The sequence below is a fragment of the Aythya marila genome (assembly GCF_965140915.1).
Source record: "Aythya marila genome assembly, chromosome: 9".
In the NCBI taxonomy this organism is placed as follows: Eukaryota; Metazoa; Chordata; class Aves; order Anseriformes; family Anatidae; genus Aythya; species Aythya marila.
The window spans coordinates 1,227,567-1,252,927 of record NC_139050.1 but is presented as its reverse complement, the minus strand read 5'-3'; the positions used below and the strand labels follow the sequence as shown (position 1 = coordinate 1,252,927).

General features: G+C 41.7%; 1 protein-coding gene across 4 annotated transcripts in view; it reads right to left on the bottom strand.

The window, feature by feature from the left end:
• The window catches only part of PLOD2 (procollagen-lysine,2-oxoglutarate 5-dioxygenase 2), a 50,232-nt gene extending 25,466 nt beyond the window's left edge, over positions 1-24,766 (bottom strand). Inside the window, exons 1-6 of one of the 4 annotated variants that reach the window (XM_082767080.1) lie at positions 24,412-24,766; positions 10,390-10,481; positions 8,861-8,997; positions 3,256-3,419; positions 2,016-2,128; positions 359-422 (exon numbers count right to left, since the gene is read on the bottom strand). In XM_082767080.1, coding sequence (XP_082623206.1) covers positions 359-422; positions 2,016-2,128; positions 3,256-3,419; positions 8,861-8,997; positions 10,390-10,481; positions 24,412-24,526 — 685 coding nt within the window. In that variant the 5' untranslated portion in view covers positions 24,527-24,766. Of the gene's footprint in view, positions 1-358; positions 423-2,015; positions 2,129-3,255; positions 3,420-8,860; positions 8,998-10,389; positions 10,482-10,574; positions 10,630-24,411 lie in introns of those variants that run through there. The other 3 variants (XM_082767079.1, XM_082767077.1, XM_082767078.1) reach the window with 3 other exon arrangements.
• Positions 24,767-25,361: the final 595 nt, after the last annotated feature.

Below are 25,361 nucleotides of genomic sequence, written 5' to 3'. Positions count from 1 at the left end.
AGAAAGGAAATTGCATATATTGAAATGAATGTGGAATGATATAACATCGAGAATGCAATTTTAATTACCATCCTTACTGTTGTAATTAAGTTTGTGAAAGGCTGATGGAAAGTTTCCCTAACTTTATATTTATTGTTAATTTCATTTATTTAAAATTTTCCTATCTTAAGTCATTATTTTGTCAGTTGAAGCAATCAATTAATAGAAGACCTGAAGACCTGTGATTAATACGGTAATCTGGTTTACCCATACAAATATTTATTTGAAACAAAGAAGCAAAGGAACTATGTTCATGGTAAAGCAAAGAAAGTGTTAATAACACATTTAATGAAATACAATATGCATATCATACACTTACCAATAGCCCCATTTAGAGTCTGGAAAATGGTACATTTGTGGTCCAAAGTAATGTTTATGTGTTCCTGAAATAAAAGTAGCAAAAATGCTGAGGTATTCTAGAAGTCAACACTTTTACTGTCACACTACAGGCACATTACAGTGACAGCAAGTAATTGTGTTAAACTACTTTGCATACTTAGCTCTCAGATTTAATTCTTGATTTTCTACTGTTAAGTTTTGCAGTTCTATAGCAATAAGTTTTATATACACAAAAGCTTTATCTAGACTTGAACAATAAAGATAACTCTCCAAAGAACCTACAATTCGGCAATATAAGCCAAAGAAAATCTGCATCTTATCTTAAAGGATATTTACAATTCTTGGACAAGCAACAAAACTTACTGGCACTTCTTATCAAAATCATTGCATTTCAGTTTAAAAAAATAGAAGAATCAAACATAAGTATCATATCAGAACAGAAAATACCATTGACTTTAAAACACACTCCTAGTAACAAGTTATTATATCTACCTGCATTCCTATTTAGTGTACCTTGTTCTAAAGTTTCAAGATGTTGATAAAAATACATAGCCTTTAAAATAGATTTTAAGGCACTTATTTAGATATGACCGCTTTGAATCGTCCAAGATTTCCTTATATATTCTACTGCTCTGGACATAATCATACAGAGAATCAGTGCTAATGCAGGGCATTGCATCCCAAGCCAGAACTACAGAGGTGTTTTGAAGCACAGTGTAGTGGTGCTCTGTGCAGAGGAACACACTTTGTCTACAATACTCTGTTCAGACAACTAATTGTTATTACTTCTGACTTCAGTGCAGAGTCAGCTCTAGTGTCTCTACTCCGTCTTTTCAATTGTACGTCTAGCATCTGACTTAACTTGCATAAAGACAGTTCAAACACTTCTGTACCTGCACGTACACGTGCTCTACACTGCAGGAACAACTTTATAGAACTTAACACATGTATTTCGAAGACTTGACATCTGATTTTGAGCAATTGTGTGCTTAAGACATTCTCAAAATACTGCAATATCAGCTTGTAAAAGTCCTTTTGCATCAAACATCATTAAAGAGACTTAACTCTTTTTCCAGTATCAGGGCCATGTTTCTAACCTGCCATACTGTAATGCTATGCCACGTGGCAAAGACCTTTGCTAAGCTATGGCTCAAAGGGGTATCACCCCACAATTTATAATGCAGTCTTATAGAATGTATCTGCATAAAAAGCTGAGGAGCCAGAGGCAGTTGCAGGCAGAACCTGAAATGGCAGCAAGCCAAAATTCAAACAACACTAAATCAGCAAGTAGTTTAGTAACACTCTGGAAAAATGCCACATTCTCCACCTGTCAAACTGCAGAGTACATGGTACCTTCATTCAGATGAATGTTCCTGATCACATACCTCAGAACTATTAGCTCTAACAACAAAGTACAGCCCGCCTGGATCTGCTGGCAGCCTGAAATATTTCAAGTCATGACCCTTCAGAAGCCTGTTCATCACTCTGACAGTAGGAGCCTCCAGTGAACAAACAAGACTGGCAACATGGCATTCAGAAAAAAGGAGACAGTGCTCCTTTGATTTTTATCTCCTGATGTTTTGTGAGGAGCAGCATGCTATTTCAAACAGAAAGTGAGAAAGCCAATCACTACTTACCCGTGTCAATGGGTCAACATAGATTTTGGTGTAAAACAACTGGTCGTCATCATTATCCTGCAGATTCCATTGCTGCACAATACGATTTATATATGGAGCATAACCAATAAATCCTGCAATATCACACAAATTATTTTCATAAAAAGCACTACTCTGCCAATGTTATCCAGCAGAGACTTCATTCAGACTTCTGGTGCCACCAAATGAAAAGAAGTTTACACAACTTGGCTCAGCAACATGCATTAGTTTTGTTTTATGTTTGTGAGTTCATAATTAAGGGTTGTTTTTATACTAACACTATTTTAAGGGGAAAAATAGGAAATAGAGATGTGCCTTAGATGGTCCTGTGAGCTCCACAGCATAAGACTGGGCTACTACTGCTCCCAAGAAAGAAGCCCATCTGTAGGAAAAAAGCTTTGTTTTTATCACTTCCTTCTGGCAGAGAAGCCTGAATCTAATCCTGACAGAAGTACAAGTGGAATACAATTCAAACATGAAATGCATTACATTTAAGTGAAAACAGAAAGATACAGATGATAGGTGAGGTAAAGGGAGAAAGATGTGGGGACAACCAGATCTGCACAGTGCCCAGCACCACATACCCAGAGTGATTTACTATGCTCTGTAGCAGGTAAATGTCAGCATCAATGTATGCATCTGCTAATCAGCTGCAAAATTAAAAAAGCTGGCATTTAAAAAAAAGTGACTGCAAAATTAAAACTGCATTGAGATAAACTGGGAGTAACCCACACTTCTCTTTGAATGAATGGCTCAAGCTGTGCTGCACCATCAGGCAGCACCATCACCAGGGTATGGAGATCCTTCAGAACAAGAGCAGGGAGTTCTGTGATACAGCTCATGACATGCCCCTGCAGATAGCATGTACTACTTTGGCTTGTACCCCTAAATTGTTTCTGAAGTAGATCCAGTTGGTTGCAACTGGGTGATCCCTGCATAGCATTTCACTGCAAGGCAGAGTTACACCCTAGACTGTACTTGATTTATGTGCTTTTCACAACAGTATTGCCAAAAACACCCTAAAAGTTTGAAGGAAATCTTTTCCTGAGCACAGATGAGCAGACATTCAAGGGGCAGGAAGTGGTAAACAGCAAATCCAATCTCCAAGTTGTTCTTGGGGAGTTCAGGAACAACTACACAAAAAAAATACATAGAACAGACAGCCAAAGAGAATCAACATCAAGTTCAAGAGTTCAATGTGTTCAAAAAAAATCACACTTGCCTCCAGAGTTCAGGAATTGTTTTCCACTCCTGACAACAGGATACTTGTCAGCTAGCTTTTTATCTGGCCATATTAGTCCATCTGCTGCAAACACCACTTTATGATTTGTCTCCTGAAATTTCCTTAGCAGTTCTTCAGGCCCCCCTGCAAAGATAACGTTGTAGCTGAAAATGCAGAAAAGATGTCCATTAGATTCATGTGTTTTTTAAACACAGAAACATTAAAATAAAAAGGATTGGATTATTTAACTTTTTAAAATCATATAGACAGCCATTTTATTCTGAAAAGTGACTCAGGAAATAACTACATGATGATACTCAGCAAGTATTATGTAAAAATCCTATACACTTCTAAGAAAATAATCCTCAATACTATTTATCTAACAGTTTCCTCTTCTATTTACACTCATTTTTCTGAGCCTTCTACATTTTGGATGTTCTTCCTTCAGAGTTTGTCTACCTGAAACTGGCTTTTAGATTTCACGTATTGAGTAATGTTTAAGTATATTGTCCCCTTAGAAAACTTATGTTTAAAAGAACAAAATATTTACACATGAAAGAGTAGGACTGAAAAATGATTTAGGTGACTTCCCAGGAAATGCAAGATGATTTTGTTCCAAAATACAATGACACAGACTCTCTTCTAGGAAGTCTTTTTGAGCATGTACTCTTGTTTCTCAACACAATCTAGTTATCCACAAACTTCAACTGTGCTGCATCCTGACAGTATACAGATTTCTGCTTTAATGGTTTTGATGCACTGAATACTTCAGAAGACTCTAAACTTCAGAGTATCTATTTATAAAAAAAAATCACCTGCTTTTATGCATTAGTCAGATTTGACTCCTAACTCTCAATGAGATCTACTGGTGGAGAATTCATGCCTAAAAACAGTAGTTATCCATATCCAGAGATCAGCACTAAACCAAAATAAAAGATACACACAGGTTTAGCAAAAGGTCATGTAGTACCACAAACCTAGCAGTTACATGTTGTTGAATCAAATCTAGATTAATGCCACTGAAAAAAATCAAGATGAGTGTAAATGATTAGAGTATAACTCTCCTTTGTACTTGATAGTACATATAAAAGCATGAATGCACAAACCGCTTCAAGATTCATTTCACATAGCATTCAATGACAAATATCGGAACCTGATCATAGCAGACTAATCTCTGGCAGAAAAAAGTATTTGGATTTAATGTTACTGTCTCAGCAGCAACATGTGGGCATGTTCTTACTCCACAATCTTAGTCACCAAAAGTCAGCAATCCTGGAATAGAGCAGAAGAAAGGTACAGGTCTGACCTTGATCAAGATCTTGTTCTAAGTATTTGAGCTGGGTTGAAAGGAAGGGCAGTAGTACCCACTCCAGCAGTAAACAAAAAACTTTTTGCATTGCAATGTATTACTCAGCAATAGTGCCAAGAGACCAACCCTTCCTGCCTTCTAGTACTTGGCTATTACAGTTCTGAATTTTTAAAAGCCCTTTCTTCAAAGGGGATTTTATACAATTGGACTAAGAAAACTGAACAGCTGGATTACAAATGCAACAGATCTCCACCACAGAGCAAAGCATGAGCCCTGGAGAGAAAGTGTATTATGTAGTCTATATAAAGCAAGTGGTTTTCTGCAAACTTTTGTTTTTTTTTTTTGTAACTTTGGCAGAAGAATGTATGAAAAAAGTATAATGTACATTTTGGAGCTTCCCCAGTTTTACAAAAATGCCTATTTCAGCCCAAAATATATAGAAAAATACTTCCCTCCCTTTCCCATTCAATTGGTGTAGCCCAATCAAAACCAGAATGAGCACAAAGATCAAGGAAGAAACAGGAGACAATTTGAAGACGACAGACAATAACACAGATTTGTCTGAGGCTTTAACTTAATAGCTTGTGGCAGGCTGTGCTTCTCCTCTTTGATCAGGTTAGAGGAACTGCAGGCAGGCACGAAATATCCCTAGAACATTGCTTCCCAAGTTGTGTCATTCTGGAAAAGAGCCAAAGCTGTGCAACACACTGGGCTAGCCACAGTGTCTGCTTGGGAAGGGGATGTGCTACTTAATACAGCACAGTTTATAATACAAAGCACAGCACAGAGTTCAGCTCAGAACAGATAAACTATATCAGCCATTATTGTAAACTTTACAAACTAAGGGATATTATGCAAGAGCATGAATCCACCACGTACTTATGTTTTCCAATGATTTTAAGATCATAGAATCATAGAATGTCCCAGGTTGGAAGGGACCCACAAGGATCATGGCCTTCTGTTTGGCAAGGAGGGCAAGTAAAGCTGTAACCTGCAGGCTTATTCCACACTCCCTCCCCAGGCAGTGCCTCCACCTCCTGCCCCTTGCTGCCAATCCCTCACCAGCTGCTTTACAGCATTTTCTCTCCAGGCAACAAGAGAACTTCTAGAACCAAGCTAAAACTGATATAGCAACCATTTGTCTTGTTTATCTGCTACATCAGATTATGTTCAGTGTATCCAGCACTTAATTCCTACCATAAGGGAGGACCCACTAAGATCTTTGCCACTAAGGCAAAGTTTAGGCCACTAAGATCTTTGCAAAATGGGTCCCAGGAGAGCTGATACTCTTTCTAGGGAAGGAGGAGTGTGCACATGACTTGTGGTTTAATTTTGAGCAGATCAGAATTGGCCAAAGGAGAGAGTTATATCCAGGAAGAAGCAGGCTGTCCTGGCAAGCTGGAAGAGCTCACATACTCTTATTTATTCTTCATAAATCCTGATTAACTAGAAGGCGAGGGAGGGGGACGCAGAGAGGAAAGAGTTTCCAGAACTCCAGCCCCATTTCCTGAAGCTCCCAGATGGCAGATGTTCAGGGCTGGAATCCTTCATCCTTTCTTCCTGTTTTGCAGCCACAACCAGAACTGAACATGTGACTTTTGCACCTACAGCTTTTACAACAGTAAGGATTTGTTACTATTTGAGCTGCAAGGTAAGAGCTCAAACTACAAGCAAGAGGGGGCTTGCTGATAACCATGCGCATTGGCAATTCCTGTCTCACATTTTATATTACTTACATGGACTATTAGGCCCCACAGCCACCTTGCTGTGTGCAAAGTATCTCCACCAGAACCACACCTGACTAGCATTTTCTGCACATCTCCAAATGGTTACCCTTCACTTCCTAAGGAATGTTTGAAAAAGTGATTGAGATTTCAGAAATCTTCCATGACCCAAGCCAATTGCTGTGGGAGTTCTGAGTGAGCAGCCACAGCACCAACCATTTCAGTCCAGTTATACTGGCCTTTAGCCAGTTCAATCTGAAATGCTCTGAAGTAAACCAGCAGTTAGCTCGTGCCAAAACAAGCCTAATTTAAATATTATTCCATCTGCAGGCAGAGTGTTTTGCTATCTGCACCTAGACATAAACCATTCACTAAGGAACTGAGTAAGTTCAAACTATTTTCAGATTTGCAAGCCATGTAAAAAAAAAACTCAGAAAATGGCAAGAAGCTACATTTAAATAAACAGCTCACTAGAAAGGACTTGCTTAGTTACAGTAAGTAAACCAGATGTTTCCTTCCCACCCCTCAGTTTAATATTTCAGATGCCTGAGAATTAATATAATGAAAATACTTGAAAAAGAAAGGGAGTTCATTATATTTGACATTTCCAAATTTAGTGCTGTTTCCCAATATTTAAATTACAAACCAGGATTCCTAAAAATGAAAACACTCATTACAATTAAAACATAAGGCTAGAATCAGAAAGAAAACTCTTTCCCCCTTATTTGGAGGCTGTTCCACTAGCTTTAAGTCAATATATGCTTGGGATTATTGTCTTCAAGAATGTGGAAGCCTGAAATTGCAAATTTTCATGGAAAGAAAGATTATGGCATCTGTACTTCAACACACGTAGTCCTCTGTACACTCTCATCCATCCCTATCTAACAGCCCACCCCAAAGAGAATAAATTATGTTGGAGAAGAATTTCAGCTATACAGAAACTGATAAATTTGCATATTTTGCCATATAGCAAGAAAATATTGAGGCATCATGATAAAAATTTCAAAACAAAAGTCAGAGTACATAGCAATCATTCTGGAAACATTTGATTCATCTGAGTCTCGTAAAGAACAAAATCACCAAGATTACACTTAAATGCATGTCAAGTTTTAGAAGATCAGTAGAACAGTATAAACATGTAATATTTACTTTATGAAAGATACTTGATTTTCACGTATTGAATGCAAAACTGCTAATCAAGTCAAAGAAAATAATTGAAGAAAATGAATGTATAGCTCTAAACTGTATGCTATTTTTAAAGTCACTTTTAAAAATAATTTAAGATATTTAAACCATTTCCCATATAAAGCTTGTTCATAAAGTGATTAAGATGACTTAGACATAAGCTTTCTAACTACCTCCTACTTATCACAAGACGCTAAGTTTAAAAAGAAAAAATGAATTGCATCTTTAAAACTGCTGCCAGTTTAATAGGCTACTCCAACTTTAACTTCGGCTAAGCGACAAGTGAACTTTTCATTAAATACTACTGTCTGACCACTTTTTCCTTGTGATGAGGTTTGCTGAACAGATCCTGACCAGCTTCTGAATTGCAAAAGGGTCCCTCAAATTCTTGAGCTACCAAATGGAGAGGCAAGTTAAGTGCTGAAGAGAAATCCAGAAGCAGACACCCCAAAACAAGTCAGTAACAGAGCACCAACCATGCACAGAGCTCTAGGCTTGCACTCAGCTGCTCCCAAAGAGCTGGCTGGCTGTGCTCAGGGTTGCATGCCTCTCATTCAGGGCCTGGTCCTGCAGCCTCCTGTAGGATTCCTTCAGTGCTACGAGCCCACTCTGGCATGGAAGACCTTGGTGATGGCCTGAGCTGAGTTCTTAGCTCCTCAAATCATGCTCTTGTCACAGAAGCAAGAGAACAGGATGGGGGAAAAAAGGCAGAGAAGCTATGGAAAAAAAAAAATCTGGTTTTGAACACGTTTGTGCTCCCTGTTTTCTGAGGCAGAAAGAAACCTATCAGGCCTCTAGTGAGGATGTTCAGGCATAGCCCTGCAGCACTCTCCATCCATGCTTCCACCACACAGGCAGCACAGGCACCGGGGACCTATCTGGCACGGAGTCTCCTGTTTCAGTTCTCTAGCATTGAAGGAGATGTCTCCATAAGTGCTTTCCTCAAGAGCCCATTTTCCGTTTTCCTCCACATCATTGATACTTCACGAACAAGATCACGCTCTGCTGCTGAGCACTTGATTTTTGGAGCTGCTTTTGCCACCCCTCACTCATAGTTCACAGCCACATCCTGCATTACAACAGGGGAACAGGGGAAGGATACATGGTTGCCTGAAAGCCTGTCAGCTCCAACAACATTTTCCACTGCCTCAAGGCAGCAGAACTATGAGCAACTCTTACATCTGTAAATCCTTTAAAAATACCAAAAAAAAAATCAATGACTGCTCCAAGCACAATCTACTATTTTTTATTAATGGAGAAAAATAGAAGCAAACTCAAATAAACAGAGAGAGGGAGAAGCAGCATGCAACTTTCAGCATGCCACATCAGATACTTTTGAGTGACTACCCAGACTAAAATGTAAAGGCAACACACCAGGTTTGCTCACCATTCGACAAACATGACAATCAAGTCCTCTTGATCAGCATAGCTTTCTATGCCTTCTTTCAGCAGTCGAACTTTCTGCCCTCCACCAATAGAGTTAGCCAGCTCACCACCTCTCCACTCTTCACCTTTTCCAAGTACCTGGAATAAGGAAAAAGTGCTTTTTGCTGGTACCAAAAACAAGAGGCTTTTTAAAGTAGATCCTTATTGAAAACAGATGTTAAAGCAGAAGCAACACATTAAAGCACATCAAGCCAGCATTTCCAGCATCATAAGTTTTTCATGTCTGAAGCAGCATTCAGCACAATGACATCACTGCAAAAACATGAGACACATTTCTTAACCAAATAAGAAATGAGCATGCCTTCTTCAGAAAAAAAATAACTGTTTCAAAATTTGTATTAGAAAAAACATTCTGAATGAGACCTTTAAAAGACAATTTAATTGTTTTAGAAACAGGAAGCATAAGAGATGTTGGATCAGGATATTATTAATAAAAACCCAAGCTCCAGTCTTCCCAAAATCCCTCCAGAACACTTCTATAAAAAGTATGGATTTCTCAATTTACAGAGTGCTGCTAAAATCTGGTAAACAAAATTATCCCCTAGCTAGGTCTTATAACCTATTACACCTTAAACCTTTTGTGGGTTTTCAGCATAAAGAACAGAAGATTTTTTTGAACTCCTAGTATATGCAAGAACTGCACTGCATAGTGTTTCAGACGACCTGCAAAACTAATCGGCATACCCAGAGCCCAGGCATCCCAGGTGCTTCAGCACTGCATTAACATATTAGGAAAGGTTCTCTCAGTCTTCCAAGTTCAGCATCTGATATTAAACTTCAGAGACCCAAATTACGTCTTAATTATAGTTTAGACACTGTGGTAAGCAAGTGGAAAGTTATCACAACATGATCTGAATTCCTGAATTTTCTCTTGCAGAACCAATTTGTATAGAAGTTTACAAGGAGGTTAGTGCTTTCCTTTTTGCCCCCAAGGTCACGTCAAGGCCAACCTCAATATGTGACATACGGAAATGCAGAACAAGGCATAAAGGGCTGGGAAGAATGACAAACATTTTGTGCTCTCTGAGAACTACAAGTTCTCAGGAAGCACAAGGAAACTTGCAGTCTTGCAGTTGTGACCCTCCCTCCTTCCCCACAGCAGGGCCCCAGCCTTGGTTAAGGAGTACAGGGACACCCAAAGCCTTTTGTGCTGCCACTGCAGCTTCCAGAAGCAGTCATGCACCTGCTCAAACAAAACAAGGAGCACTGAAAAGCAAGGCTACATGATAAATCACAACAGAGCCTACAAGCAACTGTAGACACTGGCCATGGTATTTACTAACCTGCAAAAAAAGTTCTTAAGGCAGTAGAAGAAGCACCCCCCAGAGCACAGGCAGCAGGGCCACCAGCAGGGCTCTGTGACTGTCTTACCTTATCCCAGAGCATGCCCAAGCCAATACACCTTCATCTACTACTGTGCCATCTTAAAGGCTGTGCAGTATGAATAACTGGCATGAGCACATACAGTACCTTCACTGTGTAGTTGAAGTGCCTTGCAGTTTGCATGAAGCGGTGAAAGCCATCAGTTTCTTTAGTTGCTACAGTAAAAACTAGGAGTTTATCTGTAAGACAAAAGGAAGGAACATAAGTTTTCAGGCCACAGTTATAACAAAAGGATGCTGTACAGCACCGGATCAAGGGGCTTTACAACTCACCTGCATCTGATTCAAAGAGATGAGGCAAACATGCTGTCATATTACAGGCAGGACAGACAAGAACACTGCATTTAAAATTATCCTCAGGAAGAGGAAGCAAAGTAACATCTGCTCTGTAAACAACTGGCTCAAGAGATAAAAACAAAGCTAGTATGACCGCTGGACAGGAAGGAATCTTTGAAACAAAAGTAGTTTATTACTTCTCCATCTGAGCAAATCCTGTCACAGGACTAAATGGTACCAAATGGTACCAGAGGACTTCACCCAGCAGTGAGCAGAGGAAACCAGTCCCCTAGCAGGTTGCATGCAGTGCTTTTAAGTCCTTGATCAGAGACAAGAGCATGTGTGTTGTTTTTTTTTTATTATTTGTTTTATTCAGAATCTGATGTCTGCAGGTTATACCAGGTGTAATTTTGACCTCTTAACTGCATGCAAGCAAGTGGCCATGCAACCAACTTCCTTTTCATATCCTAGGGCTTTTACATATCCTAGGGCTTTTGACATAGTTCAAGTGAGGCCATGAATTCCCACAGAACAGTTTGATATTTTCCTAATGAAATGACTGGACAATGTTCCATACCTTATGCAATATACTGCATAATCAAGGTGCATAATTGGAAACTATCAAAGATACAGGACCCCTATCCAACATCAAGTTTTTAATCAGACCTGCCTGAATCCCAGAGCACATTGTAGCTCTCCCATTTGGCCCGAGTTCAACAGATGCCCTCTGAACACAGCCCAGGGGATCAGTCCATACAGAACATGAAATTAATCACCTCTAATGGGTATTCTAGACACAGTGCCTGTTGTTGCCTCACTTTCCTATAAAACATCCTCTGGGTTGATCCTCACTAGCACAGTAATACTTGCTAGAGGTGGCTGCTGTGAAAAACATTTGTATTAACCCTTCGGTCTCTTCCACTCTTGCAGACTTTGCAGCCCTCAGATACACGAGAGCTCATCACAACTAAACCATGCCACGAAGTTCTACATGCACATGTTTCTTGAAGCCCTCCAGTGATGGTGGTCAACTACTTCCCTGGTCAACTTATTCCAATGCTGCACAACCCTTTCAGTAAATATATGGTATGTATATATGATGCTTTCTCTACCAGTCTCAGTTTGTAGGTTTTTGTGACCTGGATGTGGTTTCTCTATACCCTGAACCACTTGATCCATTTCTTCACCTTGCTCTTACCTAGTCATTCACCAAACTGATGTAATCTTTAAACAATGACAGCCACACATGCCCAGTACCTACTCCATGAAAAACACAATTTTGCTTGTTCAGAATAGACCTTTTGCAGCTTTGCACTGGCACTGCCCAAGTTCAGCTGCAGACAGCGCTACCTGCCCTACCCTCATTCATGATTTTGGGGACTTCTCTCATATCCTTCCCACCCAGCTTTTGTGGGGACACACCACTCACTGACTGGTCCTAGAGAAGATTTCACGTGCTGGCTCTGCCAACCAGACTGATACTCCTGTAACAGAGTACACAGCAAAGAAACTGGCAATACTTAAAATGCTTCAATCAACTCAACCTGGACACCCAAAAAATTGGAGAAGACAGTTTTAAAAGGTGTATTACACCATCTTTTTTCCATATGAGAGCTAGGAGCCTTTTGTAAGCAAGAATCAGAACAAAATCCCATGAGTACACCTCAGAAGGGCAGCAGAACCCTCACAGAGGATTCCAGCACAATACACTCACACTGACTCACAGGCAGACATAAGCACAGCAATAATAGTTCATTACGTTCTTTTAAAGGTCACAATCTAAAGTAATTCTACAGGAATCACCACAGAATAGTGGAAGAACATGATATCTTAGATTATGGCTAAAACAGAACTGATTACAGAAGGTAGGATTTTTCACTGTGGAACAGATAAAGGAAAATCTGATCATACCAGACTGCACCACCAAGCCAAGTGAATCCATTACTGACAGTTTCCTAGATGAACAGAAAAGCACTAACTGTAACTGCAAAATTTGGTAGGGGTAGACATTTTTCCATCTAGTCCTAGTCTTCAGTGGAATTTCCTGAGTAATGCAAAGAGCAAGGATCTCAAAACCAGAACTTGACTACATGATATAAGTGATAAGATGTGGACTGCATCAGATCAATCTTATTTTATCCCCCACAGTAGCTAAGTCTAATAGAGACAGTATTAAATATACAAGTACTGTCTGGCAAGTACAAAATAATTTAGCATTCTATGTGATACTGTTACTCCATTTTAAATGAGACCCACAGTAATTCCACCTACACACTGTTCATGCATTTCAAGACTCACTGTGCAGTCTGGTATGTTACTTGAGTTACATTGACATGAAAATGAAAGAATCAGTATGACGCTCATAGTGAATGAAGCCATATAAATAGACTGCCTGTGACAGTTTTACAAACATTCACAAAATAAACAGGAAGCTATTTTTATAAAGGTTCTGTTTACTTTGGAAATGCTTTCTTTTCATTATACTTGCCAATGTTTTTTGTTGATGTTCGTGTGTTTGTTTTTTTTTTTTTAAAAACAGATGAAGAGATTTAAAATGCATTATTTCAATGTCTATGCTGTACTGCCACAGACCTTTACCTGCATGTGGTACTTAAATATTTTTTATGTGCAGCAGAATTGTAATTACATCATTAGAGTATTTAGAATTTTTATTTAGAGCCTGTAAATAATCTCAAACTCTAAGTAGACTAATTAGTCTTAGTGGTTGTTTGTTTTGGTTCTTGGTTGGTTGGTTTTGTGCACACAGACTGGCCTGTTTCAAATAAAGGAGCAGAAAAGACATGCTTTTATCCTGTAAAAAGTGGGCACAGAGAAGACATGGCAGAGTATATCTGTGCACTGCTAGCCAGTTTCTCAGACCCCCCAGCAACCACTGTGGCCAAGTACTCCCCAGTTGGTGAGCTACAAAATTCTCAGCCTCCACAGAAACACTGTGATAGCCTCCAGCTGAAGCAATACAGCTCTGCTTTGCCACTGAGCTTGGACACAAACCCCCACCCGGCCCTCCACCCAGAGGCCTTCCCACAGGAGCTCTGCTGCACAGTCTTACACCCGAGACTTGAGCTATCTAGCTTCTGTCTGATTGGCCCCCATAAGGAGGGACAGATGTGCACATGGCAGTTCTCTCCAACTATAACAGCATCCCCAAAATACAAAAATACAGGCAAACCCACAAACACAGCAGGCAGCCACTGCCCTGCCCACACAGGCTGCCCAGCAGGGCCCGCAGCCCACCACAGCTGTCACTGCAGGGGTCACCATGCCTGGCACCCGCTCCTGCGAGCGGAGACAGTCTGTGTGAAAATGGAACACAAACCCTATACTGAGGTTCAACAGGAAGGCATGGGAAGAAAAAGAATCTCTTCAGAGCTTCATGCCAGATATGAGGGTGCTGAAGTTACTACAGTGCAATTATTCCAGACAGCTTTCAGATAGTTACATTCACAAAACAGCTGTTCTGTTTTGAAAACAAGCCTGAGAGCACACGTTCGGCCAAGAGAAGTATATCCAGTGACAAGCAGAATTCATTTTTACATGCAAACTAGGAAACCTTTTAGTTCTCAAGTTGTGAAAGACAACAGTAGAGCTCAGGCAACACATTAAGAAACCCAATGAATGTTTATCAAAACACTTCACTCCTTTTGTGCTGCTACTATCATGGATCTGACTGTATCACAAATATTTATTTTTAGAAATAAGAGCCATAAGACAGAGCCTTTGTTTGCAATGATTTGCATGGTGAGGTCTCAGCCTGTGCTGCCATGGCAGGACTGCGCTAAGTTGTGGTGACCTCTCTGCTCATACCTTGGCAAAGGAACAGGCCAAGTGCTGCAGTCCTCACACACCTACATGGTTCTTATTTATTGTGAGTGAACACTGACAGATTACTACATAATTCCTACCAGGGGTTATGGGCACTAGCACAGTACCTTTAGAGCAGCCAAGAATGAGGCTGTTGCTTACAGCCACAAGGGAGCTGACATTTAGCCCTCGGATTCAACTGCCAGGGACTTCTCTGGGGTAGGCATAAGCTGTGAAAAATCAAACAATATCTGCACACAGCACCATGTTATGCCATTGAATCCTATGCCTATCTGTAAAACTAGTGGCTTATAATGGTAAATAAATGACTGGTTCTTCAAAAATGGTTTGATCCATGTCCTAGTGTCTATAGGAAACAGTCTTATTGCAAAGTAATCCACCAAAGGTTTCCAGCAAACAAATGGACAAATTGCTAGAGGCTATGGAAAAGCTTTGGGAACTGGAAATCTAATAGGAACACCTCCATGGATTTTAAAGACAAATATATACACACTGTAAAATACACATATTACAGTTTTCTAGGGAAAGCCTGGTAACCTTGGCAGTTGTCTGTGTGACCTTAATCCAAGGCATAGGCTTGGGCAGATGCCTGGAGGGGAGAAGGCACATGGACACATTCAAGTGCAATAAAGAAGCTATGTAGTTGTATCTGTTATTTCTCCCAGACCTCTAGAAATGGGGGAGATAAACAGGATACAATTTAAAAAAAAAGACTGGATTTAGCTTGCCTTTAAACCACACTGGAGTATGCTTCATCACTGGAGAGATGAACTAAAATGTACCACAGCTGAAAGTGTTTTCAGTCTGGATTCCTCCTCTGCCACACAGCAAGAGAACAGTCATAAGAAATGTTTAAAAGCATGGTAAACTGAGAAGTAGCTGTCAGAATGACACTAAACAGTCCCAGCTAACCACAGACTTCTGATTGAACTTCTGCTAATATTTATTATTTCCACAGATTAACTGTTAATAAGAAAAAAATAACGAAAAGTTTGTTTGGTTTTTGATTACAGCTTTCAATGTGCCTGCTTATTCCCACAGCAGACAACCTACCCCACAGCCAGTCACCAGAAACTGAGCAATGCCATCCAACGTCTGCATCCAGAAGGGAATGAGAATGCAGCCAGTGGCCCAAGTGGAACCTGAGGACTTGTCCTCACACTATTTTCCTTCCTCATGCACCTCACATAAAGCACATAGTGATCAACAAAATATGTTCTGAGACTTTCAGTAGTCTGAATTAGAAACCAAATGAACAGATAATTAGCAGTTTACTCATTCTTTCCATCCTCCCTGCTCTTCTGAAAAGGGAAGATTTGTGTCTAGAGGAGAAATCACCATCAGCAGCCATGCACACAGCATAGAAACTTGCAAACCAGCAGCTCCTGGGAATACCTCCCAGCATGTCACCAGCCCAGGTGGTTTGTAGAGTAAGCCATTTTAACATCATTGCCCCAAAAAGCAAGTGGAGTTAAAGAAGGACAATAGTACAGGCTGAGCTGTATGCAGGTCAGCTAGTACGCTGTGAAAGCATGATCCACACATCATTATAGATTCTTATAATTTCATGATAGAACAGTAAGTTTTGGAAGAAGTAAAGGATACTTAGTAATAGACTACAACTAACCTCCTGTAATTTCTCTAACAGATGAGAGATATTTCTGGAAGTTATCCCAGAAAAATGTGAAATCCTGTCCAATATCTTCTGAACAAGACAAAACTTACATAGATCCAAACAACTCAAAACTACTATGCCAACTAAGAAGTCAGAATGCTAAAGACCACTTTCAAAACTCAGACTTTTAGCACAAAAGCTTTTACTTGTCTTTCAGGAAGACAGTATTAAACTTCTCAAAAGGAAAACTTTTTCCTCTAAACAAAAAAAAGTTATAGCCTTAACCTTGAATCTTAAGCCAAATAAACTTTTGAAAATCCACATACTCTAAAAAGATGAGTTGGAAACAGAATAAACTCATCACATGTAATGTAGCCATAATTACAAATTATACCTACATATATATACCTGGCTAATGTAATCCAGCAGCAAACAAGATCTTCAGTACACAATGTGAAAAAACACGAACTTTAACACATACATCTATCCCATGGTACTTTACATGACTTCCAGTCAAAGAAAGCAGTAAGCAATTCTGGTAAGAGTTTCTGGTCAAATAAAGCTGCTAGCAAAACAAGGTGGAAGAGTCACATAAAGCTGTTTATTTCACCCCAGATTTTCTGAATAGCACTGGATATACTGAATAGCCAGCATGGTCTTTCGTAAGAAAGCTGTCCCTAGCCAGGCTACAGGACTAGTGAAGGCAGAAAGCCTTCAGAAACAGTCTAGGGAAAAAATATAAAATGTATAGAATGTATAATTGCCCAGTTTGTTAGTTTCAAACAGCTGGTACTGTTACAATTTCCTCAGTAACAATACACTTTGCCTGCTTCTGCTGCTTCTCATGTGTTTTTTTGTTTGTTTGTTTTTTTAAAGGAACAAAGAAGCTGCACTAGCAGAAATTAGTGCTTACAGTAAGCAAAAGTTGCTCTGAAATTTTCTCATAATACAGAACTTATACTAGATTGGCACATACTAATACACAGTCCCTGAACAGGGTAGTAGGTTTATTTTTCATGCTATGTGAAATTGATGCTCTCTACTTAGAAAACTCAGAAAAAAAATAAAAAGATTTAACATTCAAGAGTCCCCTTATTATTAAAAACATCCACAATCTAAATCAATCTATAAAGAGGCAAACAGTGTATTTCAGCATCTAAAGTCTGCTATAAAAATAGTAAAGATTCCTCATGCAAAGAAATCCTCTCCCTTTAAGTCGCAGCCCACAAGGTGCAGACAGGCAGTTCATTCCTCCATACATCCCAGCTCCACAGCAAGCCTGCGGTTCTGCCGCTTACTGCCTGCCTTCTACCACATTATTTCTGGTGTCACCTTAATAAAGCATCTGAAATGTTTATATGGAAGTGACTAACTGTTGAATATAGCTGGTTTGAAAAATAATAATAAAAAACACCACCTGATGATCAACTCCAGGTGAGGCACATACACACTCAGATAAAGATCAGCAACTACTCCCAATATTAATACACAACCATTTTTAAAAAACATTTGCAAGTTGGCTCCGCCTCAGCTATTACACATATATATTAATTTTTAAAAAATTATTTTCAATTCAGTGGTACTGCAGTCAACACAGGCTCATTAAGACCTGTGTGTGCGCTCATCAATCACTCCAGCACTGGCCACTGCTCAGGCCCGCACTCCTAATGTGAGACTTCCTGAACAAACCCAGACACAAGCTGCAGCACTTACAGGGTTTTTCCACCAGCTGCAGGAGACTTGGGTGAGACCCTGTTTACTGAATCAGTCTGTAGTAGAACAAAGACAAGACCTATTTCTTAGTCTCCAGACAAGGAAAAGAATTATTAATGAATGTTTGCACATGGTATCTTTGCAAAGCATGAAGCAACTCCTCCAAGGAGAGCTGCCCAGCTTCCTGATATGCAGCAAACAGATTGGGTGATGGGGTTACAGCAGTTTATGAGTGCCCAGATGGCAGTTAGACACAGAAGTCCCTCTGAGAGAGGCAGGGATAGAGCCACAACAGCAGCTGGGCTGGGTGTGTTCATGCCTGATGGACAGTCTGACTGTGATCTGCCACAGGCTGCACAGCTGGGGCCAGGGGACAACTAACATCAGCTGCTTGAGTGAGAAAGGTTACTCAGCTTCCACCTTTTAATAGCCTTGCCCTTTGTCTCTCTCATAAATGTGTGTCTGTAGAAGAGCATGCTGTAGAAGAGCAAGGCTAAGCTGTTATTCAGCAAGTCCAGCTGTTTAAACAAGCGGTGACACACAACACCAGGCATCATTAAATCTTGTTTGTGGACAGCTAATCAAGCCATCAGTGAAACTCTGCAATTAAGATTTGCAATAATGATTTTTCCTTTGACTATTATTTGTTTAACAGAGTGGAGCTGGAGCTGTCTTGAAGAGGCATAACCAACCTGGATGCCTGCACTCTGTCCAGCCTGCTTCCAGACACTGGACATGCAAAACACAACCTCTGATCTCCACAGCCCAGCTTGGACTGTTTCAGTAACTGAACAGAAATGCAGGCCCCACAGCTCTGGGAGGAGAAAACCACACTTTTTGGAGGCCTTTTCTATGTGAAAGAGGGACTACAACTCCACATTTGCAACAGAAAGGTAGTGTCTGTCCCAAGCAAGCCATTCCTTGAATCACAGAATCACAGAATTTCCTAGGTTGGAAGAGACCTCAAGATCATCGAGTCCAACCTCCAACCTAACGCTAACAGCCCTCCACTAAACCATATCCCTAAGCTCTACATCTAAACATCTTTTGAAGACTTCCAGGGATGGTGACTCCACCACTTCCCTGGGCAGCCTGTTCCAGTGCCTCACAACCCTTTCAGTAAAGAAGTTCTTCCTAACATCTAACCTAAAACTCCCCTGGCTCAACTTAAACCCATTCCCCCTCGTCCTGTCACCAGGCACGTGGGAGAACAGGCCAACCCCCACCTCGCTACAGCCTCCCTTGAGGTACCTAAAAAGAGCGATAAGGTCACCCCTGAGCCTCCTCTTCTCCAGGCTGAACAAGCCCAGCTCCCTCAGCCGCTCCTCGTAGGACTTGTTCTCCAGGCCCCTCACCAGCTTCATCGCCCTTCTCTGCACCCACTCAAGCACCTCGATGTCCTTCTTGTAGCGAGGGGCCCAAAACTGAACACAGTACTCGAGGTGCGGCCTCACCAGAGCTGAGTACAGGGGGACGATCACCTCCCTAGCCCTGCTGGTCACGCTGTTCCTAATACAAGCCAGGATGCCGTTGGCCTTCTTGGCCACCTGAGCACACTGCTGGCTCATATTCAGCTGACTATCAACCATCACTCCCAGGTCCTTCTCTGCCTGGCAGCTTTCCAACCATTCCTCTCCCAGTCTGTAGCTCTGCTTGGGGTTATTGCGCCCCAGGTGCAGGACCCGGCACTTGGCCTTGTTAAACTTCATGCAGTTGACCTCAGCCCATCGGTGCAGCCTATCCAGATCCTCCTGCAGAGCTTTCCTACCCTCAAGCAGATCGACACACGCACCTAACTTGGTGTCATCTGCGAACTTACTGAGGGTGCACTCGATGCCCTCGTCCAGATCATCGATGAAGATATTAAAGAGGACCGGCCCCAGCACCGACAGAACAGCACCCAGGACTTCTGCCCTGCTTCTGACACCAAACACCAGGACACAGTATGAATGATGTGTATTTCAAGGCACTCATAACAAACAGCCAAGACTAGCAACTTCAGTTACTAGGTTTATGGACCCAGTCCTGATCTTACACAAACATGTTTTACAGTGATATAAAACAGAATTAGTGAACTGCTTATGAAAGCCTAAAGAAATACTTTGTTGTATTAAACTTTCATGCTAGATTCAAAACTACACAATCCAGTTTCACTTCTTTTTAAATGGCAGAGAACTTCAGTTGCTAAACAAGATACATTTTATCTTCTGCACAGTTGATTTCAGTGAGACCCTCTGGTGGTCAATGTACTTAATCTGCTACTTAGACCCCCCCAGGTACAAAAATAACTCTCAAAGGAACAGCACTTAAACACCAGATCTATTTTTGTTTAGCACTTTCCTGTCTTTTTTCTTGGTTTGTTTGTATGTTTTTCCCTAATCAAATGTCTGCATTACTTATAAATACTGCATATGTCAGCTTTAAAAGACATTCGCAGTTACATTTCAAGGATCACTACTACCATTAAAATGGACACACACCCATGTCCTACATCTGTTTTCTAAGAAAATCCACAGTGGACCAATTGAGTTGCAACTTATTACAAGGAAAAAAAAATGTTAGAACACTTTCAAAGGATAGCCTGAAAGAACTGGTGGGCCAACCACTAAAAGTGATTTTCTTTACAGTTTTCCTATAAATTAGGATGTTTTAACTATGGCAGAGTTCTATTGATTAGCCTTAAACTATTAAAGAAGTTGATATGTAATTACTTTGTATTACATCACAAAAATAGTTGTTTGAAAATAAATTTAAGCAATCCACAGTAATCTACAGTATTTTTGATTTTGATTTGAGTAGGAACATATTGAAATGATCATATGTTAACTGCATAATTTATCTGCCAATAATCTAAATAGTTCAACAATTAGTAGATACCTGAATTTCTGTAGTGCTTGTTTTGAAGCACTATGAAACTCTTAATTAAAAATAAAGACATGCAAGTAGACAATGAGAACGTGGAAAAGGCAGATTACTGTCAAGATATCAAATTAAAGATTTATTCTATTTCTTTGTGTTTGCACCCCTCCCCCCCCCCCCACTACAAATTATTTCTTTTGAGAAGCTAGAGTTCATGTTATAATCTGTTGATTTTATTTACATAGTCTCCTCATGGCCAGTATAGTCTCTACTTTTAAAACTGAATTCATCATAAAGAAATACCAAAAAGCAGTTCTACCACAGAACTTACAGCATATACACCACAGTGGTGTCAGACTGTGCTTGCAAGCACGTATTCCTCGATGATTAAGTGTCACTTATTCTACAACATTCACAACATTCCTACGCACACAGACACATTCTTGTTACGGATCTGTTTGGTCAAGTTGTGCTCCGTGCTGAAGGGAACTAAGCTGTGTTTAAATTAAGAGAGAATAAAAATATTCTTCATTTTCAAAATCTCTCTCCTTGCTGGTCCCTCAAGAACTATAAAAACAAATATTATAAATTAAAATAAAAATGCCCTGATTGTGACCATACCTGCTCCTCATGCCAAGAGAAATTACTTGACACACTGCTCCAGTGAATTAAGTTTTAAACAGATTAGCAGCTCAACAGAAATGCAAAGGTGTTCCTTATGATCATGCAGTGTAATAGCAGTAGCTCAACAAACTAAACAGCTCCCTATGAAAAGGCTGAGTCACTTAAATAAGTAGGAGTGATGGTGAAAAAAAGACAAGAACTCAGACAAATTATGACTCTCCAGAATATTCAGCCAGTGCAAAAATGTTTGAGAAATAATCTTAGTTTAGATCCTTGACAGAAACATTTCAGGCAAAGCCTTCCTGGCTAGCATAACATGGTGGTCATTCCACTGCACTTTTACACAGTAACTTACAGCACCACTGTTACTTACAGCTATGTTACTTTTTCCTGTTTTAATTAGAAATGCATTTTCTGGTTAAAGATCCGGTGATCTTACTTGATTGCACCGCATATCTCAGCAAGAGCAATATCATATCCACCACAGGAAAGTAAAAACCTGACCAAAAAGCTCAAGTTCATTCTTCTTCATCAGAGGCTTCCATTATGCAGCCTCTCAAACAGGTACTACAAGGACCTCAGATTGCCTACACAGTCTGCCTTCACACACAGCAATATATTCAAGGGGAAAAACATGTGATAGAAGGATGACTTTGTACCCTGATCCCAAATGCTCCCCAGAAAATTGTGATGAACATGTCTGGCACACAGGTAAACCAGCACAGCTAGGGCCCTGGGCACAGCCATGCCTTTACCCCTCAGCTGTTGGAAGCAGGTGGCAGCACTCTCCTCCTGTCCTCACAGGCACATCCTGTACAGAGGCACAGACCTCCTTAGGGACAGCACCAGCATAGCTTCACAAGCTCTTGCAGCAGTTTCAGATACTGTGGTGACAAGCTGGGACAAAAGCAGTATCAGCATAGAAGCACAAAATAGAAAACTTTGCAAGAGGAAGATGGGGAGTGCTGTACTTATGGCCTCCACCAAATAATCTTTCAGTTTTTTCAGTATGTGTTTAGATGCTGAAGTGATCAAATCCCCTTGCTTCTTTACTAGAGAGCCTCAGTGAAAGGGCTATAATCGTAAATCACAATGATCAGTTTGGCTGACCTCAAAATACAACAAGAGTAATGGCAATAGTACATGCTGCATCTCCGGGCAAACCCCCCCGTAGCTACACCCATTACCTGCTATTGCCCAAAGTGCTTGCAGCCAGCACAAGAAGCCACACTGCCTAGCCACGTCAGCACTGGAAGCCACCTCTGCTCTCCACAACAAACCCTAAATCCTCACCCCTGCATTTGGGGAAGCACACACAGATGGCAGCAACACCCAATCAGCTCAACACTTGCCAGTTCACTGCTTTTACAACCTGTAGCAGCAACTTGACCACGCAGCCAAGTGACCAAGCCCACTGCCTCTGGGGAACAGACCCAATAACAGCAGGGAAATCCATATTCTCAGTGGGAAGTGAGAATGAAAAATGTCTTTATCACTCCCTTTCCACGTCTCCTGCAGCACTGCAAGGTAAGCAACAGGAATACACTGATGCCATTGTTCTACACTAAAACTTCTACGTCTTCACCACCCAGGAGTCAGAGTCCACATTCACACACAAAGAATAAAGAGAAGTAGACTAGACTAGAAAGTAAAGTCAGATTCTTAGAACTGAAAGCACACTAAGGGCTGTTCCTCTTCAAGCAAACACGACAGACTTGGGGATAACATTTAATGGTTAAAACTAGAATGAAAACGAGCAATGCAGCAGGCAGCAGCTGGGGTCAAGAAACCACTCCTTGAGTAGCTTCTACTCAGCAGTTTGCTACAGTAGAATACAGACTGTTTTTGTGTAACATTTTTTATTATTTATCTAGATGTAGCAATTTGTTTATAGTTTGCTGAATCACAGTGTAACATCCACCACTCTGAACTACAGTCTGATTTTCACACCTTTGAACACCAGCAGGATTTAAAACCAGAACTGGTTACTAGGCCAGCCGTTAACTTACATCGGCCTGAGATCCCACAGCTAAAACACCTAGCTTAAAAATACATTGAATAGATATTGCAGAGAACAAATGTAACTGTGATTGCTACAACCAACTGCCAAGGGAGCCTGCCCTGACCACAGACTGCGCTGACCACAGACACAGGAGCTCAGTGTTTTGCCCAAAACACACCCTAGGAGGCTGCAGCTCTGCGAGCCTGCCCTGGCCCAGACAGCAGTGCTCAGGGCACTCAGAGCATGAGCAACAGTACACACTGCAGCCTTCAGAGAACCCCACAGAATGACCAAAAGTAGCAAAAGAAAAAAGCTGGGCATGAGCAGTGCTTGATATCCATCCACACCAAGTTTTTTCTTACACTGGTTATCAGCTAAGGCAGCAGATTTCCAGTCAAAAATCAGAACTTGCTGAAAACGAGATCATAGAAAGCAGAGCTTCTTTCAGCACACCAAAATGAAAATTAAGCCAGATAATAAAAATAACTGGATTACACTCTTGAGTAAACAAGGCAGGAAATAAAATTACTTCAGATTTCATGTGGTAACAGTTTAGTAGGATGGAATACCTTTCTATTTCTAGAACAGAAATACAGACTCTAAAGCAGCACTGGCACAAGACATATGTTCTGGCATATAGTCTGATGCACATGTGTTTGGACACCTCTCTTTGAGGGAATTTCCTGTATACATTCTTTTATTTTACATGCTGAAGATAAAATTGCTTTCTACCTTCTGGCTCCTCGAAGCTAAAGAGACTACAAAGCACAAGGAGCAATGAGAGAACAAGACTCTGAGGGTCGGCTTACTTTTTGCCTGAAAAAGTGCACTTCTCTAGGAGCTTCTAGTTTAGGGCAGAGGCAAACAGGCTGTGCTTTCCCTAGCAGCGGAAAAACCCGTTTCCATCACCACCTTGTCGGTGAAAAGGGAAGAAAGCGAGGGGGCGGGAGAAAGGCATAGCCTCTGGCTTCCCAGCAGGGGATCTATTTTTACCCTCGTGCCTAGGCTGAGCCCTGCATCCCTCTGCGGGTTCCGGCGCTCCTTCCGACAGCAAACTGGGGCGCTGCCGACCCCATGAAGCACAGACACGAATTAAACAATTAACCCATAACCGAGGCAGCTTCCAGCCTGGGCAGCGCAGCCCAGAGCTCTCCCTCCCGCACCGCTCCGCGCCTCACCTGCGGGGCCGGGGCTGGGGCCGGGCCCGGGGCTGCGCTCCGCCGCCGCTGGCAACACCAGGGTGAGCAGCAGCAACAGGAGGAGGCGCGGGGGCCGTGCTCCGCTCCTCGCCATCTTCCCCCTCCGCACCCGCCGGGCTGCCGCCGCTCCCCAAAGCTGGGGCGGGGTAAGAATAAATATTTTAAAAAGGTGGGGGGGGGGGGGGGGGGAAACGGTGCTGGGAACCCCGCAGCGCCGCTCCTCCTCCGCAGCAGGCAGGAGCGCGGGGCGCTGCTGTCCGCCCCAGCCTTTATAGGGCGACCGGGAGCGTAACGCCAGCCGCTGCCGCGCCCGGCCGCACGCTGCCGCCGCCACCGCCGCCGCCGGGGGCGGGGCTGTCCCATAAACCACGCCCCTTTGCCCGCTAAGTCACGCCCCTTTACCGACAAGCCCTTCCCTCTGCGCTAAGCCCCGCCTCCTCAGGGGTCGCTAGGCCCCGACCCCTGGCGAGGAGTACCCGTCCCCGCGCAGCGGTGCCCCGCGTGTGAGGCGGTGCGTTGAGTGCAGCAGCAGCTGGCGGGCGTGGATGGCGCCTGGGAAATGTTCAAGCGCTGAGGACTAAATCCAAACGAAAAATAAGTGCTGAACGCAGGATTCATGTATTTAAGACCCACTTGTGTAACAGTCAGGGAGACACCTCATTTTTTATCCTGAATGGTTCTATGGGCCTAGCAGATGGGCTTTTTTTGGACCCACGGAGTAAAAATTAAAGAAAAAAACAAGGGTGAAAGAAGGGAAAGCTTGACCCTGGCTCCTGCAGCAATAAGAACAGCATGCTTTTGTCTGGAAGCCAGAGCAGAAACGAAGCCCAGCACTCCGTGCCCAGATGCTTTCACAGTTCTTTGGCAGGACTCGCTCTGTCCGGCCCAAGCAGCACACACAGCTCAGGGGGAGAGTGAAGGAAGAGGGC